At 40.6% G+C, this 21,688-nt stretch overlaps 1 protein-coding gene across 2 annotated transcripts in view; it reads left to right on the top strand.

Annotated features, from left to right (window-relative positions):
* Positions 1 to 6,088: 6,088 nt before the first annotated feature.
* LOC135505858 (CD151 antigen-like) overlaps positions 6,089 to 21,688 on the top strand; it is a 92,489-nt gene continuing 76,889 nt past the window's right edge. The window contains exons 1-2 of one of the 2 annotated variants that reach the window (XM_064925065.1): positions 6,089 to 6,273; positions 16,695 to 16,791. In XM_064925065.1, the coding sequence (XP_064781137.1) occupies positions 16,696 to 16,791 (96 nt within the window). In that variant the 5' untranslated portion in view covers positions 6,089 to 6,273; position 16,695. The remainder of the gene's footprint in view (positions 6,274 to 16,694; positions 16,792 to 21,688) is intronic. The other variant, XM_064925058.1, reaches the window with a different exon arrangement.

Raw genomic sequence — 21,688 nt, 5'->3', positions numbered from 1 at the left:
TTTGTAACCTGGACCATTACAGTAGTGAGTTCTTGTGCAGCTTGTTGTTTTCTCTTTGCATGCACATATATCACTGTATCGTCTGCATACATTTGAACTTCAGACCCAGTACAGACAGAAGGCAGATCATTAATGTACAGGCTGAACAGGAGGGGCCCCAGTATTGACCCTTGGGGCACGCCCACATCATAGCTACGATAGGGCGACAGCTCATTGCTCACTCTGACACACTGAGTTCTGCCTTCAAGGTATGATTTCATCCATCTCAAGGCATCAGGGGAAAAGTTGAACTTTGACAATTTTGTGATGAGAATCTCATGGTTAACAGTATCAAAAGCCTTCCTTAGGTCCAGAAACACAGCCCCAACAGCACCCCTTTGTCCATCTTGGACTTCACATTTTCCAGAAGAAAGCAGTTGGCCGTTTCTGTGGAGTGTTTCGCTCTGAAGCCAAACTGCATGGAGTGTAATGTGAAGGGGCTGTTGTTGAGGTGGGCAATCAGTTGTTCTGCTACACACTTTTCAACAACCTTTGACACCACAGGTAGTTTACTAATGGGCCTGTAGTTACTCACGTCAGCAGGGTCGCCTGATTTAAAGATGGCCGTTATTATGGCTGACTTCCATACCCTTGGAAACACACCGAGACCAATAGATGTGTTGGTGACCTTAGTAATGGGGCCAATGAGTGACTCTTTGTAGTTTTTAAGAAAGGTAGAGTCCATCCCAAACATATCTTTGTGTTTATCATTAATTATCATTATCATTAATTTATTATTATTAATTATCATATCATTAATAAATTAAGGAATATACATTTTTCAACCGTTTTCCATCCTAAAAATGTGGAATAAAGCAAAGGCTTTGATTGCTGGTAAAACAGATGGAAACAGGTCTTAGAAAACATCTACCAGAAAAAGTATATACATTGCATTCGGAAAGTATTCAAACTCCTTCACTTTTTCCACATTTTGTTACATTACAGCATTAATCTAAAATTCAGTGCCCCCTCATCAATCTACACACAATACATCATAATTACAGAGAATAATCTGGTTTAGAAATCTTTTGAAATTTGATCAAAAATAAGAAACAGGATGATGAAAGTTCACAGAAATAACAAGTAAAGGTAGAACTATCAATTAGTTATAGTGTTTTTACGGATATCAATTAGTGATTAAAACTCAAAGCAAATCTGTAATCGAATTTCTGACAAATCTGTAAGGGAATATCTGCAGTTAAATTGGCTACAATGGGAAATCATAGTAGTCACAAACCACAGTTGGATTCACAAGTTTGGACAGCACAGTACAGTAAAATACTGCGATGTAGAGTTCAGTAAAGAAAAGTAGAGTGTATTTCAGTACAATAGAGTAGAGTTCAGCACAGTACACAGCAGAGCACACTGGAGTTGAGTACACTATAATGTACTGTATTGTACGGAACTCTACTGTACTGTTCTGTGCTGTACTAATCAAATCAAAATGTATTTCTCACATGCGCTGAATACAACGGGTGTAGACTTATCCGTGAAATGCGTTCTTACTAACCCTTCCCAATAATGCAGACTTAAAAAATAATAATGAAAAGAAAATTTGCGCTACAGTGAACAAACATATAAATGCAAGATGTAAAGCATAGGTCCTATGTTTCATGAGCTGAAATAATAGATCCCAGAAATGTTCCATACACACAAAAAGAGCATTTCTCCTTTGCCAAGATAATCCATCCACCTGACAGCTGTGGCATATCGAGAAACTGATTAAACAGCATGACCATTATGCAGGTGCACCTTGTGCTGGGGACAATAAAAGGCCACTCTAAAAACAGCAGTTTTGTCACACAAAACAATGCCACAGAAATGTGCTCGGTTTCAATTGTACTAGGAGTTGTGTGGGCGAGTGGTTAGCTGATGTCAACATTGTGAGCAGAGTGCCCCATGGTGGCGGTGGGATTATGGTATGGGCAGGCATAAAATACGGACATCGAACACAATTACATTTTATCGATGGCAATTTGAATGCACAGAGATACCGTGATGAGATCCTGAGGCCCATTGTCGTGCCATTCATCCGCCATCATCACCTCATGTTTCAGTGGAATAATAATAATAATAATAAATGTTGCAAGGATATGTACACAATTCCTGGAAGCTGAAAATATCCCAGTTCTTCTATGGCCTGCATACTTACCAGACATGTCACCCATTGAGCATATTTGGAATGCTCTGGATCGATGTGTACCACAGCGTGTTCCAGTTACCGCCAATATCCATCAACTTCATACAGCCATTGAAGAGGAGAGGGACAACATTCCACAGGCCACAATCAACAGCCTGATCAACTCTATGTGAAGGAGAGGTGTCATGCTGCATGAGGCATATGGTGATCACACCAGACACTGACTGGTTTTCTGATCCACGCCCCTACATTTTTTTAAAGGTATTTGTGAACAACAGATGCATATCTGTATTACCAGTACTGTGAAACCCATAGATTAGGGCCTAGTGAGTTTATTTAATTTGACTGAGTTCCTTATATGATCTGTAACTCAGTAAAATCTTTGAAATTGTTGCATGTCACGTTTATATTTTTGTTTAGTGTATATACAGGGAGTACCAGTACCAGATCAATGTGCAGGGGTATGAGGTATTTGAGGTTTGGCTATTTAGCAGTCGTATGGCTTGGGTGCAGAAGCTGTCTCGGAGGATCTTGGTCTGTGAGCCGATGCTATGGTACTGTTTGCTGGACGGTAGCAGAGTGAACAGTATATGGCTTGGCTGGCTAGCGTCTTCGGCAATTTTTCGGACCTTCCTCTGACACCGGCTGATACAGAGGTCCTGAATGGCAGGGAGCTGGCCCCAGTGATATAGTGGGCTGTCTGCATCCCCCTCTGTAGCTCTTTGCGGTTGAGAGTGGTGCATTTGCCATACCAAGCTGTGATGCAGCCAGTCAAAATGCTCTCAATGGTGCAGCTGTAAAACTTGTGGAGTATCCGGTATCCCATGCCAAAACCTTTCAGCCTCCTGAGGAGGAAGAGGAGTTGTTGAGCCTTCTTCACGACTGGGCGGGTGTGTTTGTGAACCATTAAGTCCTTAGTGATGTGGACAATAAAAAACTTAAAGCTCTCGATCAGCTCCACTACAGCCCTGTCGATGTGGATGGTGGTCAGACCCACCACTGTCGTCTCGTCAGCAAACTTGATGATGCTGTTGGAGTCGTGCGTGGCCACGCAGTCGTGGGTGAACAGGGAGTACAGGAGGAGACTGAGCACACACCCATGAGGGGCCCCCGTGTTGAGAGACAGGGTGGTGGATGTGCTGGTGCCTATCTTCACCACCTGGTCCATGCAGTCAGGAAGTCCAGGATCCAGTTATTCAGTCACATGTTCCCCAGGTTGATGATGAGCTTGGAGGGGACTATGGTGTTGAACACTGAGCTGAAGTCTATGAACAGCATTCTCACATAGTTATTTCCCCTCTTGTCCAGGTGGGAGAGGGCAGTGTGAAGTGCAATTGAGATTGCGTCATCTGGGGATCTATTGGGATGGTATGCGAATTGGTGTGGGTCCAGGGTGTCTGGGTTGATGGTATTATGACCAGCCTTTCAAAGCACTTCATAATAATAGATGTGAGTGCTACAGGGTGATAGTCATTTAGGCAAGTTACCTTGGAGTTCTTAGGAACAGGACAATGGTGGTCAGCTTGAAACATGCTGGAATTAGGGGGAGATTGAAAATGTCCTTGAAGACATTTGCCAGCTGGTCTGCACATGCTTTTGTAACAGTATTGCTTCCGTCCCTCTCCTCGCCCCTAACTGGGCTCAAACCAGGGACCCTCTGCACACATCAACAACAGTCACCCACGAAGCATCGTTACCCATCGCTCCACAAAAGCCACGGCCCGTGCAGAGCAAGGGGAACCACTACTTCAAGGTCTCAGAGCAAGTGATGTCACCGATTGAAACGCTATTAGCGCACACCACCGCTAACTAGTTAGCCATTTCACATAGGTTACACTCACCCCCCTTTTGACCTCCTCCTTTTCTACAGCAACCAGTGATCCGGATCAACAGCATCAATGTAACAGTACACCTTCCGTCCCTCTCCTTGCCCCTAACTGGGCTCGAACCAGGGAACCTCTGCACACATCAACAACAGTCACCCACGAAGCATCGTTACCCATCTCTCCACATAAGCCGCGGCACTTGCAGAGCAAGGGGAACAACTACTTCAAGGCCTCAGAGTGAGTGACATCACCGATTGAAACGCTATTAGTGTAGTGTAACCGATGTGAACTGGCTAGCTAGTTAGTGGTGGTGCGCGCTAATAGCGTTTCAATCGGTGACATCACTTGCTCTGAGACCTTGAAGTAGTGGTTCCCCTTGCTCTGCACGGGCCGTGGCTTTTGTGGAGCGATGGGTAACGATGCTTCGTGGGTCTCAGAGCGAGTGACATCATCGATTGAAATGCTATTAGCACACACCACTGCTAACTAGCTTCCAGTTCACATCGGTTACACTTTGAAAACGCACCCTGGTATTCCGTCTGCCACGGAACCGGTTTGAAAGATGTACTCACATTGGTCATGGAGAGTGAGATCAAACAGTCATCCGGAACGCAGTGGCTTTCACACAACACTCAGTGTTGTATCCTTTGTATCGAGCATAAAAGGCATTTAGTTAATTTGAGAGTTCTGCATCACTGGGCATCTCACGGCCAGGTTTCTCTTTGTAATCCGTTTTAGTCTGCAAGTTCTGCCACATACAACGACCATCGGAGCCAGTGTAATATAATTCCACGTTCCTCCTATATTTGTCCTTTTGCATGTTTGATGTCGGAGATCGTAGCGTTTAGCCCCGCGCGGATATTGCCTGTATTCCATGGTTTTTAGTTCATCGGACCACTTCTGTATTGAGCGCATCACTGATTTTTCCTAATTGAGCTTTTGTTTGTAAACAGGAAGCAGGAGAATATAATCATGGTCAGATTTGCTGAAGGGAGGAGGAGAAAGGGCCTTATAAGCGTTTCTGTGGGTACAATAAAAGTGGTCTAGAGTTTTAGTGCCCCTAATGGCGCAGGAGACTTGTTGGTAAAAGTGAGGTAGAATGGATTTGACTCCCGGCATTAAAGTTTCCGCCCACCAGAAACACTACTTCTGGGTGAGCGGTTTCTTGTTTGTTTACGGCCCCATGCAGTTCGTTGAGTGCCAAAGTGGTGTTGGTTTGTGGAGGGATGTATACAGCCTTGCTGAATATGGATGACAACTCTCTTGGTAGATTAAAGGGTCTGCAGTTTACCATGAGGTATTCTATATCAGGTGAGCAAAATGTTGTGATTTCCTTCACGATGTGTTTATGAAGAGACACACTGTACTCTACTTTGCTGTTCTTGGATGTCCAAACTTGTGAAACATAGATGTCTATGATTGGTTCAGACTTGGTCCGAACCAGACCAACCAAATTTGGTCTTTTTTGGGGACAGAGCTCATTCAAATAATAGCCAGTGTGTAGAATAACACCCAAACATGCAAAGGAGGATATTGCATATTTTTACATTTGTGTACCTATTTAGGATACATCACCATTAATAGAATGACATTCATATCCATAACTATGCATTTCTGTGTAGTATAAATCAGGGACACATGATGAAATTCAGTTACCTCAATTATGTTACTTGGTGAAAATCCAGTTCACTTACTATATAGTTCAATAAGCAAAATAGATTTTTTTCAAAGTCAATGTGTCATGTCATAGCCAGCGGACACGCCATTCTTTCTGCAGACATCCTTGAATCTTAATTCAGAGCAGGTATTTAACAGTTTTCAGGAAAAAACGGGAACACACAGAATAGAGCGCACAGCTCTTCCAGCTCTTCCAGATAAGAGCGTCTGCCAAATGACTTAAATGTAAATAATAACATTTACAGTGAACTTCTTAAAAGTAGTCCTTGTGCATAGAGTTGTAGCCTATGGTTTGTTCAACTTTGAAATCAATATTTTTTGTTTGGCAATACGTTTAAAAAATCCGTTCCCCGTTCGCAAAGCAGCAACAGAACTGCCTCAGGGCAGAAAAAAAAAGCAAGGTGATTGGGGTGGAGTCGACACGACCTACAGTGCAGTCACAGACTCCAGTGGACTAGCAACTCACAAGTTTAGCATTTTGCGCTTTGGTTTGGACAATTGAAGGATTCCCTGAAAAAGATTGTTTTAAACGTCTCTATCTATTATTTTGGATACATCAACGCCTTGCTACTTGTAACAACACAGCCGCAGGTAGGTACGGAGCAGCAGCTTCAAGCTTGTTACTTTGTAAAACATTAACATGTTCGACAGCCACAATGTTGCAATTCACAGGAAAGTTTAATTTAAACGTTCCGTTTTGGATTATAAGGCAGCCTATTTATTTATTATTTTAGTGATACCAAGCAGGGTTTAAATGTCAATTTGAACGTATTACTGCGGGAAAGTGATTGTTGTCTAGCTAACGTTAGCATGTAGGCTAGGTTAGTTCACAGGAACACAGTAATTATATATTATTTGTGAATCGGAGTTACGCAGTCAACTGCTGTGATTAGGTACGCCAAATATTCTTTCGAACAGGGATCATCAACTAAATCTCCCCCTGCCAGACTTGCTTGTTAGTGGAGATTTCCTCTCTTCACTCCGTTGTCACTACATTTCACTGATCTTCGTAGCAGAAGGCATGTTGTGTGCGTCCTTCAAGGCAGCTGTCAAAGATTATGCTGCGTTTCATTTTTTTTATGGCTGTTTGATCGCGGGGGAGGCACTAGTAAAGTCTGCAATTTTCGGTTTGGCTATTTGTTTGAAGTGTATTAGTCTATAAATAAATCTCTTTGCAAAATGCGTCATCTCCCCCATGTCTTATTAACTAGTAGTTGTTCTGAAATGTTTATTGCTTGCCTACATTTTACTCCCTCTATGGGCGGAGCATATAATTGTAAATCATTCGTAGACTGCAAATTGACCGCAAGAAGCCTGAACAGATATAATATTTGACTAAAACATTTCGTTATTTCAAACCTTGGCTCACATGTTGTATGGTCACATACAATGCCATGCAAAAGTATTCACACCCTTTGGAATTATTTTCATTTTAATGTGTTACAAAGTGGGATTAAACACTAATGTCAAAGTGTAAGATTGTTTTTGTTTGTTTGGGGGGGTAAATACACAATTCATAACTCAAATCTAGTCGTTGTGTAAGTATTCAGCCCCTTTGTTTAGGCAAATTTTGAGAATGCTTGAGAACATGGTTTATTACCCAACCTATTTTCTTTTGTTCTTTGTCATGTAGCCTATTTTGTATGACAGTTGCACGCAATTCAAAGGCTATAATTGTAATTTATAGAGTTTCAATGATTCAATGGGGTGCTTCATTTGAATTTCCTACAACCCCCATCAAAATAATTATGTTTGGAATTGTTAACAAACTATTGTACACTGTAATAAGTATCAAATCAAATTGTATTTGTCACATGTGCCGAATACAACCTTATAGTGTAATGCTTACTGACAAATTCTTAACCAACAATGCAGTTTTAAGAAAAATACATAAAATAAATAAAAGTAACAAATAATTAAAGAGCAGTAGTAAAATAACAATAGCGAGGCTATATACAGAGGGTACAGGTGCGGTGGCACCAGTAAGTTGAGGTAATTGAGGTAATATGTACATGTAGGTAGAGTTATTAAAGTGACTATGCATAAACAGAGTAAAAGAGGGGGGGGAATGCAAATAGTCTGGGTAGCCATTTGATTAGTTGTTCAGTAGTCTTATCGCCTGGAGGGGTAGAAGCTGTTTAGAAGCCTCTTAGACCTAGACTTGGCACTCCGGTACCACTTGCCATGCGGTAGCAGAGAGAACAGTCTATGACTAGGGTGGCTGGAGTCTGACAATTTTTAGGGCCTTCCTCAGACACCGCCTGGCATAGAGGTCCTGGATGGCAGAAAGCTTGTCCCCGGTGATCTACTGTGCCGTAAGCACTACCCCCCCGTAGTGCCTTGCGGCCGGAGGCCGAGCAGTTGCCATACCAACCAGTCAGGATGCTCGATGCTGTAGAAACTTTTGAGGATCTTAGGACCCCATGCCAAATCTTTTCAGTCTCCTGATTAATAATAGGTTTTGTCGTGCCCTCTTCACGACTGTCTTGGTGTGCTAGGACCATGTTAGATTGTTGGTGATGTGGACACCAAGCAACTTGAAGCTCTCAACCTGCTCCACTACAGCCCCGTCGATGAGAATGGGGGTGGGCTCGGTCCTCCTTTTCCTGTAGTCTACAATCCTCTCCTTTTTAAAATGTTTTAATTTTTTAAAGAATTATTTATTACAAAAACACAAGGAAGGGGTAACATTAAAGTATTACATGAAGGACAAGCAATACAGCATCAAAACACTATCAGTCTTTGCGCAACAGAGCCATCTTTATGTGTTTTATTTATTTAGTTTTTATTTTTATTTAACCTTTATTTAACCAGGTAGGCTAGTTGAGAACAAGTTCTCATTTGCAACTGCGACCTGGCCAAGATAAAGCATAGCAGTGTGAACAGACAACACAGAGTTACACATTGAGTAAACAATAAACAAGTCAATAACACAGTAGGAAAAAAAAGGTCTATATACATTGTGTGCAAAAGGCATGAGGAGGTAGGCAAATAATTACAATTTTGCAGATTAACACTGGAGTGATAAATGATCAGATGGTCATGTACAGGTAGAGATATTGATGTGCAAAAGAGCAGAAAAGTAAATAAATAAAAACAGTATGGAGATGAGGTAGGTATAATTGGGTGGGCTATTTACCGACAAGACTATGTACAGCTGCAGCGATCGGTTAGCTGCTCAGATAGCAGATGTTTGAAGTTGGTGAGGGAGATAAAAGTCTCCAACTTCAGTGATTTCTGCAATTCGTTCCAGTCACAGGCAGCAGAGAACTGGAAAGAAATGCGGCCAAATGAGGTGTTGGCTTTAGGGATGATCAGTGAGATATACCTGCTGGAGCGCGTGCTACGGGTGGGTGTTGCTATCGTGACCAGGGAACTGAGATAAGGCGGAGCTTTACCTAGCATGGACTTGTAGATGACCTGTGTGAGGGTGCGTGTGCGTGATATAAAATAAATGTCATAGTTTCCTTTTCCATGATCACAATCTTGTGAAGCCTGAACCCTCCAAGATCCCCCCACAGTTCCCCAAAAGTTCTCCCTCAACCATTCGAGACACCTATCACAGCCCCCCCCCCCCCCCCAGAAAAAAAACAATGAATCCCATAATGAACTGAAGAGAAAAAAGGAAAAGACAGAAGAAAACAGCAAACAACAATGCAAAAAATAATACATTTAAAACAAAGGACATCAAGGACAACTGAAATCATAACAGCAATGCCTACTTTATATGTTTGTGTGCATGTCTGGCACTATTACATGTATGTGTGTGTTCTTGTATGTGTTTATTTGAATGAGTGTGTGTGTATATGCATGTGTACAAACACCTGTACGGCATCAGCCTCAGGTAAACCGGCATTAGTTGTAAAAACACTGCCACTTAGTGTCATTCAAATGTACTTTTATTATATTTTATTTTGACTTTTTCCCCCTTCATCATTCTCTCTCTCACACAGCAACTCCACTCCCACTTGTCTCCAATTCCACATACCAACCCTCAGCTTCCCTCAGCCCATCCCATCTATCTCTGCTGGCCACCCACTTTGTGTTTCTACGCAACACATACCATTCAACTATGCTGTGATGTTTAACGTACAATTTTAATCTATCTAATCGAATATAATCTACAGATTGCGTGTTGAAGATAAATACTTTTACTAAGATTTAGTATATTAGTAATTGACTGACCCGGTCTCTCCAGATCTCCTAACAGTACTATTTCTAGGGCCAATTTTAGATCAATGCTATTTTCAGCCATACCTGAGACCAGAAACAGGCTACCTGAAGGCAATACCAAAATAAATGGTTTATTGATTTTGTATCCTCACAACAAAATCTACAGAGCTTCGATGATTTTATGCCCCAAATATTCAACATTTTGTTGGTGGAAAGAATTCTATACAATAATTTTTGCTGAAAAGCACAAAGTCTTGAATCTTGCGTTGTTTTATATATCAACTCATACACCCTGGACCATGGAATCGGTACATCAAAAATCTCTTCCCAACTATTTTGTCATCTGTATGGCACAGTTGTCAACATCCTGGTCCTCAAATGAAACTGGTATACTTTCCTATTTATGCTAATTTTATTCCTCCGACAGTTTTGATCCTTTATATTGGGCAGACAGGCCAGTTCCCTACCTCCTCCCGCTGCCACCCGCCTCCTCCATTTTTGGGGCAATGCTGTAATCAATTGGTTGTACTCTTGGATTGAGCAGACCTTCCTGTACAATTCTGATAACTCCATGAAGGACACAACTCTACCATTACATTTTACAATATAATTTAAGAACAAAATACCCTTTTCAAACATCTTTCCCATAAATACAGCTATTTGAGTTCAGCCATAATATTTGTTCTATCTTTTCAGGGGGATGAAATTGAAATTGTAGCTAGCTCTGCAATGCTTGTTTGAAAATGACAGATACTTAGAAAAAGGTATAATTTTGAATTAATCGAAAATGAGACATGGCAATCTGCACAAAGGCAAAAAGGCCATTTTTAAACAGTGGATGAGCTTTTCTTATTGATCTACTTGAGAACCATTTAGGGTTCAAATAAAACTTTTGAATGAGTGAAGTTTTTAGAGAAGTGTTTGCTTTTATATTTAATAATCTCAACCCACCCTATTCATTATATAGATAGGATCATTTTATTTTGTCTGGTTTAGCTTCCCAGATAAAGCAAAATATTTTTAATTACTGAAAAATATAAGAATAATTACTGAAATTGAGAAAAATCAGGCATTTATAAATAAAATCCAGGCTTACTTTATCAAAATGCCTTTTCAAAATCCGCTATAAATACCAATCATCTCCTTTGTTTTGATCACCTTGAGGGAGAGGTTGTTGTCCTGGCACCACATGGCCAGGTCTTTGACCTCCCTATAGGCTGTCTAGTCGTTGTCATTGATCAGGCTGTTGTGTCATCGGCAAACTTGATGGTGTTGGAGTCATTCTTGGCCGTGCATTCATGAGTGAACAGGGAGTACAGGAGGGGACTGAGCACACACCCATGTGGGCCTCCTGTGTTGGATCAGTGTGGCGGATGCGTTGTTACCTAACCTTACCACGTGGGAGCGGCCCGTCAGGAAGTCCAGGATCCAGTGGCAAAGGGAGTTGTTTAGTCCCAGGGTCCTTGGCTTAGTGATGAGCTTTGAGGGCACTATGGTGTTGAATGCTGAGCTGTCGTCAATGAATAGTATTCTCACATAGGTGTTCCTTTTGTCCAGGTGTGAAAGGGCAGTGTGGAGTGCAATAGAGATTACATCATCTTTGGATCTGTTGGGGCGATATGCAAATTGAGTGGGTCTAGGGTTCCAGGGATAATGGTGTTGATATGTGAGCCATTACCAGCCTTTCAAAGCACTTCATAGCTACAGACGTGAGTGCTATGGATTGGTAGTCATTTAGGCATGTTACCTTAGTCCCTGTGCCCAAGAACACTATGGTGGTCTGCTTGAAACATGTTGGTATTACAGACTCAGACAGGGAGAGGTTGAAAATGTCACTGAAGACACTTGCCAGTTGGTCAGCGCATGATAAGCCATATGGCCCTGCGGCCTTGTGAATGTTGCTCGCTGTTCTGATTTCTAGAAGATCTTTTCGGTCATAAGACACGTTGGCAGAAACATTATGTACAAAATAAGTCACATATAACGCAAAAAAACATGCACAATTGGTTACGGGATTGTAAAACGTCAGTCATCTCCTTCAGCGCCATGCCAGTCGTTTGAAAAATACCCCAAAACCTATATATTAATTATTTGAATGTCTTTTATTTATCATTAATAATAGTTTGACTTAACACGTATAGGCCTATAGCCAGTATAAAAGTATGCGAATGTGAAGGAACATGGTTTTCTTCTGTCAAGTCCTAAACATGTCTGGAACTGGAAGGGTTCAATGCCTTCAAATACTTGAATGATCTGTCATGCACAGGAGAGAAGTCAGTGATTACTCATGGGGGGTAAGTTGGGAGCCTATTTCATACAGGTGTGGTGTGTCTGGGGGTATTTCTGCTTGCCAGTTGTCTTGTATTGAAGGTAGGCTCAATTAAGATTTGAAGGAAAAAGGGGGATTTCAGTGTTCAAAATTTGAATATTCATGTACGTTCTCAGTGTTTTGAACCCTGTGTATTGAAAGAGCATTTAGATTTTTGTATGTCTCAGATTTGGAATTTTAAGTCGGACCTCTTTAGTGCATTGTCCTCCTCCTGTATACATTCTGTTTTCTTTACTCAGCTGTACCATCTATGCACATAATACAAGAATGAGTTCCTGTCAAAGGTTTGTTTGAATTTAATCGGCAGGGACACACTAAAGGGGTCCACCCTAACAGATGGTCAACAGACACAGGGCAGGTTCAGTCAACTGACCCCCACACAAATACAGCCCTACACACACTGTAAAACCACGAATGCTTGATGACGTAATCTACATTGTCTGCTAATGCCAAATGTAAGCATGATGTGCTTACTTAATAAGTTGCTGGATATGGAGTTCTCTATATTAGATGCCAGAAAAGTTATTCCACCAGAAATAGCTTTGGCTACTGTATGTATTAACGTTTTGGAGACACACAAGTGTGATAGGGATGTTAATGTCAGCAAGTTCTATTCATGCCCGCATCATTTTTGTGGGCCATGTGTGACTTTAAAAAAAACTTTTATGTATTTTTTTGGTGACCATGCCCTCCTTTTGCCTGTGGATATAAACTCTATATGATCTCACTGGTTTTATGCTCCTCAACCCACCTGAAAGGACAGACACGAATGAACTCAATGACTAAGCGTGTAACTCATTGGGGTGTTGACTATATATGTTCAGGCCAACTTTTGATCTCGTATATAGAGAGATAATGTTATAGATATGACCTTTTATCAAATAAATCCAAATCAATTATTGGTAACATGAAATAAGTATGCACTCTCACAGTAAAAGACGGTAATGGTCGGATCATGCAACATGAGAACGCATGATGCTGCTGTGCTCAGTGTTAAAGTGAATGTAAGCCCATTCAAACAGCTCAGTACAGCACAATGCAAATGCGTCTTCATTCCACAGCTGTTGTTTGCTTTGTAACCTCTTCCCTATGCTGGCCGGCGGTAGCATGTTACATTAGGCTCTGAGAAGGCTGTCTGCATTTGTGTCTGTGTGCGCACGAGTGGTGTAGAGAAGGCAGTGAAATTACAGTAGAGAAGGCTCTTATATTTGCATTACGGAAAGCTTAGACGAGTAAACTCTGGTATGGCCTGTGTGTGTGTGGGAGAGACAGACGGGGGAGAGGGCAGGTCTAGACTTGACCGATGAGTTAAAGGTGCTGTATGGTCAATCCAACGTCTGCTTTGGCCGTGCAGCATTTACGGTGATGCGTCCTAGGCAGATGTCACGGTATTCATACTTCTTGCTCTTCGGAGCAGTGCAGAGATGTTGTGAAGGAAGTTGACAAGAAGGTGAGTTTGTGTTTATACAGGACCTCCCGCCCCCACCTACCGTCAAACAATCATGTCAATGCGGAGCCCTCCGCGTTGTTACAAAATTTGGGAGGCGCACGGCGATGTGGTACGGAGCTCAATTTGGCCTTTGCATGCCTCCGGAGGCTCCGCAATAGCGTCACACCCTCCATAAGGAGCCTCAAACCACATTTTCGGATCAAGCATATTTTGTCTCTTAGCCTGAAAGGTTGGGTAGAGAGGATTATGATGAACTTGGAATGAGTTTTGTCATGGAGTTTTGTGAATGTGCGTAGCTTACCTTTTTTTAATTAATAACAAATCCCTGTCTTAGGATCACCACGTTATTTTAAGAATGAGAAATGTCAGAACAATAGTAGAGTGATTTATTTCAGCTTTTATTTCTTTCATCACATTCCCAGTGGGTCAGAAGTTTACATACACTCAAATAGTATTTGGTAGCATTACCTTTAAATTGTTTAACTTGGTTCAAATGTTTCAGGTATATTTTCACAAGCTTCCCACAATAAGTTGGGTGAATTTTGGCCCATTCCTCCTGATAGAGCTGGTGTAACGGAGTCAGGTTTGTAGGCCTCGCACACGATTTTTCAGTTCTGCCCACAAATTTTCTATGGGCTTGAGGTCAGGGCTTTGTGATGGCCACTTCAATACCTTGACTTTGTTGTCCTTAAGCCATTTTGCCAGAACTTTGGAAGTATGCTTGGGGTCATTGTCCATTTGGAAGACCCATTTGCAACCAAGCCTTAACTTCCTAACTGATGTCTTGGGATGTTGCTTCAATATATCCACATAATTTTCCAGCTTCATGATGTCATCTATTTTGTGAAGTGCACCAGTCCCTCCTGCAGCAAGGCACCCCCAGGACATGATGCTGCCACCCCCGTTCTTCACAGTTCAAACAGTTCTATTTTTGTTTCATCAGATCAGATGACATTTCTCCAAAAAGTACGATCTTGTCCCCATGTGCAGTTGCAAACCGTAGTCTGGCTTTTTTAATGGCGGTTTTGGAGCACTGGCTTCTTCCCTGCTGAGCGGCCTTTCAGGTTATGTCAATATAGGACTTGTTTTACTGTGGATATAGACACTTTTGTACCTGTTTCCTCCAGCATCTTCACAAGGTCCTTTTTCTGTTGTTCTGGGATTGATTTGCACTTTTACGCACCAATGTACGTTCATTGACAGAACGCGTCTCCTTCCTGAGCGGTATGACGGCTGCGTGGTCCCATGGTGTTTATACTTGCGTACTATTGTTTGTACAGATGAACATGGTACCTTCAGGCATTTGGAAATTGCTGAAATTGAATTTAGGCAATTACTGAACTGATCAATTGGCTCAGTTGGGAACAGAACCCGGTTTCAACCGGTCCCAAGATGAAAGTGATCACTGCACACGGACAACTGCAGCTGTTGGATAACTTCAGAGTTCGTATCTACACCATAATCAAGATGCTGGATGGACTGCAGCTATGTCTGACACAGCTCTATCATGGACAGGAAAGGAGTGAAAATGGGACGTGCACCTGGATACAATGCACCTCATTTTGGCCAGATGTTCTGCTTGCTTACTTCCCTAAAGTGACTTAGACTCGACTACTATTCCCCTATTACTTTACTTCAGAGATTGGAAACCACCAGCCTAGCTATTAGTTACTTTGTTTACTTCCTGTTGTCTTGGCTTCTTTTCTTGAAGTCCAATAGTAAGACGCTCCTTCGTCCCGCCTCTTCTAATCATCAATCTTAGAACCAATGGATTACAGACAATATGGAAGACCTTTGCGGTAGAACGAAGTATGTCTTTTATTTTTTACATTTTATATTTAACAAATTTATTTGGCAGTTCAATGCAGACACACCAGTGGTTGTTTTATGTTGCGATAAATTAACATTGTAACGTATTTTAAAAATACAGAAACCTTAAAACTGACTGGGTTGCGTTACTGACAAATGTCCACGCAAGTGTTTATAAAGGGCCCAGAAGTGTGTTTGGGGCAACTTACCCTTTAAGCCCAGTTTGCATTGAAACATTGGGATAGTGTGTTGATATCCCTAATATTTTAATGAACACAAGCATACATGTATTTTTGTCAAGATTTAAGTATGCATCTAGCCATCTGCCAAGATTAGGAACAATTAGAAACTTCTGTACTCCATGACGTTTGGAGTGGACAGGTAGTAGTTGATGCAGAGCGAGAAGAATTAGATCAGGGTTCATGGATATCAGGGATAGAATACCGACAAGTGGTGGAGAAAAATGCAAACAAACGAAGGACAAGAAGATGACTATTGTGTGACTGCGCGTGCACCTTCGATTGGGGGCATTGTTATATTGTCATCATTCACCCAGGTGTTTCTGTTTTTATTCCTTTGTAATGCAACAGTTGAGAGGGAGATTTGAAACTTTCTTCAGATAGGCTTTAGGGATGTCAAGTTGAACTAATTAACTAAAATAGCATTGCAGCAAATGTGAATGAGCTCTCAGTTAATTCATAGAAATGTGTGTGTGTTATGGTCTTTGTATGGCTTCTTAAATAAAGTCACAACTTCCCATGAAAAAATTATATTTCATAAAAACTAGGGCAGTATGTTAAAAATATTTTAAGACATTATCTAAAAATAAGCTAAATCAAAAAGTTCACTTTTGAGCTATTAATAATATTTTTTACATTGAATAAATCTTATTTAACATGTTTTATTTCATAGTATAAATATACTCCATATTTTAGAGCACACTATAAGGAGTATAATGACACCAAGATGTTGTTCCTACCATGTATGGCTCACGGTCCATAGGGCCTTAAAGGAGGCCTGTATATGTCAAATAAAGGATTTTCTCAATAATGGTTTGTGATATGAATGTAAAAAGCATGTTAAACATCCTTACTCCAATAACGTTTTTATTTGAGAATTGCCAGAACGAAAAAAAAATATATATATATGATTCCTCTGTTTCTGGGGAACTGGCCCCAAAAAAACATCAACAACAGATTCAAGGTTAACTGTTTGAACATTTTCAAATCCACTTCTCTCTTTCTCCTGCAGCATGGGGGCACCACCAACAGCGTACGACGAGAAGAAGGAAACATGTGGGACCGTCTGTCTGAAGTACCTCCTATTCACATTCAACTTCCTTTTCTGGGTGAGTCTGTCTGTCTGTCTGCCTGCATGTGACTTTCATGCCAGGAAGACAACCCCTGTGAGAAAAATGGTCTTTTGTAATCTTTCCGGTGTCCACAGACCAACACAACACCACCAGCCATTCCATCCCACGTTCCCTATCACACAACTGTGCTACCCAGCCCACTCGACTAAACAGCTAGTCAGCCACACTGGGGGAATCCACCAGGGAAATCTCAAATTCTACTACAATTACTATTCTGTTCCTTTACAATGTTGTCAGTGTCAAGATAACATTATGTCGGGGCGATATTTAAGTTAGCAGCAGCTACTGTATTTCCTCTGTGAAATCTTATTTAATTTATCTAATGCAGTGCCTTCAGACAGTATTCACACTCCTTGATTCCCCCACACCCCACAAAATTTGTTGTTACAGCCTGAATTTAAAATGGATTAAATCGAGATTGTGTCGCTGGCCTACACCCAATACGCCATAATGTCAAAGTGGAATTATGATATTGGACATTTTTACAAATGTCTTAAATTAAAAGCTGTAATGTCTTGAGTTATGTATTCAACCCCATTGTTATGGCAAGCCTAAATAAGTTAAGAAATAAAAATGTGCTTAACATGTTGCATGTACTCTGTGTGCAATATAGTGTTTATCATGACTTGTGAATAACGTCCCCATCTCTGTACCCCACACATACTGTAAGGTCCCTCATCCTTCGAGCAGTGAATTTCAAACAAAGACCAGGGTAGTTTTCCAATGACCCGCAAAGAAGGGCACCTATTGGCACCTAAAATATAAAAAGCAGACATTGAATATCCCTTTGAGCATGTTGAAGTTATTCATTACTGTTTGGATGGTGTATCAGTTCACCCAGTCACTAGATAGATATAGGTGTCCTTTCTAACTCAGTTGTCAGAGAGGAAGGAAACCGCTCAGGGATTTCACCATGAGGCCAATGGTGACTTTAAAACAGTTACTGCGTTTATTGGCTTTTAGGTTCTAATTAAACAGAGTAAAACACTCACGGACAACTATGAAAAGCTCAGACCAAGTTTATTCACACAAGTGCTGGTATTTAACCCTTTCTCCTCTGCTGAGTCTCCTTACACATCTGAACAGCAGAACCATCACCGTTAAAGGAGAAAACTGAGCATAGATCAACATTGTAGTTACTCCACAATACCACCCTTAATGACAGCTTGAAAAGAAGTAAGCCTGTACATAATAGCATGCATCCTATTTGCGAGGCACTAAAGTAAAACTGTAAAAAATGTTTGCTAAGAAATTTTGTCCTGAATACAAAGCGTTCTGATTCAACACATCATTGAGGACCACCCTTCATGTTTTCAAGCAGGGTGTTGCAGCTTCATGCTATGTTCATGCTTGTCTTCGGCAAGGACGAGGGAGTTTTTTGGGGGATAAAGAGAAACGGAATAGAGCTAAACACAGGAAAAATTCTTAAGGAAACCTGGTTGTCTCCTAGCCAACAGATACTGGGAGACAAATCCATCTTTCAGCAGGACTTTAACCACAAGTCCAAATATACACTGGAGTTGCTTACCAAGACAGCATTGAATGTTCCGGAGTGGCCTAGTTACAGTTTGATTTAAATCTACTTGAAAATATATGGCAAGACTTGATTATGGCTGTCGAGCAATGTTCAACAACCAACTTGACAGAGCTTGAATAATTCAAAAAATAATAATGTGATCATATTGTACAATCCAGAGGTGGAAAGCTCTTAGAGAGTACCCAGAAAGACTCACAGCTGTAATCACTGCCAGAGGTGATTCTAACATGTATTGACTCGGGTGTGAATACTTACTTAAATTGGATATTTCTGCATTTAATTTTCAATACACTTGTAAAAATTTGTAAAGACATGTCCTCACTTTGTCGTTATTGGTTATTTTGTGTAGATGATTGAGAAAATAATACAATCAATTTTGAAGTCGGGCTGTAAGACAACTCGATGTGAGATAAGTCAATGGGTATGAATGCTTTCTGAAGGCACTGTATATATTTATAGTTAGGCAGTTTTCAACCAGAGAATATTTTTGGGGGCTCAGTTCCTCTTTAATCTTCAAATGGTATTGATATTAAGCAAAGTGTGTCCAAGACACTATCTTATTAATTAAGCATGCGTTGATGCTTGTCTAACATAACCTTTACTTCCAGTGTGTGTGTGCCAGGAGAGCGCAACTGCCGCCCTCATTTAAGCTACAAAGTTCAAGGCCGACCGCGGTATTGCAGGCATTGTTTACAGAGAACATAATAGTGAATAAGAAAATGGCAATCTTTGTGTACATATTTTTTTTAAATTTAAGACAATCATGGTACCAATAATTGCTTCTATTACATCAGGTGTATGTCCTTGATCCGATTTATTGGTTCGCTTGTTAATACTGCAATGTCAGACAAAACACACTTATTAAAAAGTGTCAGAAAAGAATTCACTCCATCCTCGTCTGCCTTTATGCAGATGAAAATCCAATGCACATAGAGGTTACTTTGAAATTAACAAAGAAAAGGAATTACTGTGGCTAATGTGGGTGGGGTAGGCTAAATAATTACAACCGGAATAGTCCAAACTAAAAAAACAGTGATAAAAGAATTGAAAAATGCTAGGCAGAGCATGCCTAGAGCTTGTGGCTAAGCAGTACCAGAACAAAAATGGAGCAGGAGAGAAGGCCCGTCGTGCCTAGTTAAATAAAGTTTGAATATTTTTTTTACAAGATTTGAATTGTTTTCATTTAGATAGGATTTTGATTAACCACATCACATTGATTTTGCGATATGAAGACTTTATTATGAAATAAATTAAAGTGTTCCACGAAAATGTGCATATGAAAATGGGGCGGCAGGTAGCCTTGGGCCAGTAACCGAAAGGTTGCTCGCTTGAATCCCCAAGCTGACAAGGTAAAAATCTGTCATTCTGCCCCTGAAAAAGACAGTTAACCCATTGTTCCCTGTTAGGTCGTCATTGTAAATAAGAATCAAAGGACTTCTGACTATCCGGATTCATTTCATCCCTTTCCTCCAGTTGACATCGGTAGTTGACTTTCTACAGGCGCTCACCTAAAACAAACATAGACCTGAAACAGCTTGGGATGCTTGCCTTGTTAACCTTTTCTAGGGCAGGCATTCCGCTAGCGGAACCCCTCGACAACATTCCGCTGAAAAGGCAGCGCGCAAAATTCAAAAAATATATTTTTAAATATGTAACTTTAACACATTAACAAGTCCAATACAGCAAATGAAAGATAAACATCTTGTTAATCTACCCATCGTGTCCAATTTCAAAAATGCTTTACAGTGAAAGCACAACATATGATTGTTAGGCCATAGCCAAGTCAAAAAAAACAAAGCCATTTTTCCAGCCAAAGATAGGAGTCACAAAAAGCAGAAATATAGATAAAATTAATCACTAACCTTTGATGATCTTCATCAGATGACACCCATAGGACATCATGTTACACAATACATGTATGTTTTGTTCGATAATGTGCATATTTGTATCCAAAAATCTGTTTATCTGTAAATCTGGCGCATTACGTGCAGTAATGTTTTGATTCCAAAACATCCGGTGATTTTGTAGAAATACTGATAATAAAAATTGATAAAAGATACAACTGTTATTCACAGAATTAAAGAGACTTCTCCTTAATGCAACCGCTGTGTCAGATTTTTTTTTTATGATGGAAAAAGCATAATCTGAGAACGGTACTCAGAGCCCAATTCAGCCCGAGAAATATCCGCCATTTTGGAGTCAACAGAAGTAAGAAAAAACACGAAATATTCACGTACCTTTGATGATCTTCATCTGAAGGCACTCCCAGGAATCCCAGTTCGACAATAAATGACTGCTTTGTTCCATAAAGTTTCATAAAGTCCATCATTTAGCCGTGTGTTCAACCCAGTAATCCATCTTCATGAGGCGCGAGCACTTCATCCAGACAAACTCGAAAGGTTCCGTTACAGGTCGTAGAATCAAAACAAATGATGTATGTAATCAATCTTTAGGATGTTTTTAACATAAATCATCAATAAGGTTCCAACCGGAGAATTTCATTGTCTGAAGAAAAGCTCTGGAACGAGACCAAACTCTGTCGGGAGAGTGCGTCACAAGCCTGAGACACCCTGCCAGACCACTGAATCAAAGAGCTCTCATGAGCCCTTCCTTTATAGTAGAATCCTCAAACCAGTTTCTAAAGATGGTTGACATCTAGTGGAAGCTCTAGGAACTGCAACTTCATCCATATCTCACTGTGAATTCAATAGGGACTGGGTTGAAAATTGACCAACCTCAGATTTGTCACTTCCTGTTTGGATTTCTTCTCAGGTTTTAGCCTGCCACATGAGTTCTGTTATATTCACAGACATCATTCAAACAGTTTTAGAAACTTCCAAATGTTTTCTATCCGATACTAATAATAATATGCATATTGTAACGGTTTTAACTTGAGGTTATTATTTATAGGGGTGCCAGGTAGGTTGTGCCTACCAGAGAAAACATTGGTTTCTCCTTTTGGTTTGGGAGGGAATGAGTCCCATCTGGTCCGTCAAGTCTACACCAATACAAAGTACTTATGTAAAAGTCATGATGGAAATAAACTTTTCATAAACCCTTAAAACATTGGAAAGAACTTCAAAAACAACTATATTCTTTTGCGTGGGTTGTATTAGCAACACCAATGATTACACACACACATATATAATAATATCACAATGAGTTCTGGTTCCTCCAGAAATGTCCTGTACCTCGGGCCTAAAAAGAGTCCAGCCCGGTAAAGGAGTTCAGGGAACTCAAGTGACTTCTGTCACGCAATGTTTGTCCGTTCATTCAGTGTAGCGTAAACGCAATATTAATCATACAATTATTTTACCACAGAACTTTAAAGCGTAT

The sequence above is a fragment of the Oncorhynchus masou genome, chromosome 2 (assembly GCF_036934945.1).
Source record: "Oncorhynchus masou masou isolate Uvic2021 chromosome 2, UVic_Omas_1.1, whole genome shotgun sequence".
Classification (NCBI taxonomy): Eukaryota; Metazoa; Chordata; class Actinopteri; order Salmoniformes; family Salmonidae; genus Oncorhynchus; species Oncorhynchus masou.
Note: the sequence above shows the minus strand (reverse complement) of the source record. Positions and strands in the feature narration are given on the sequence as shown.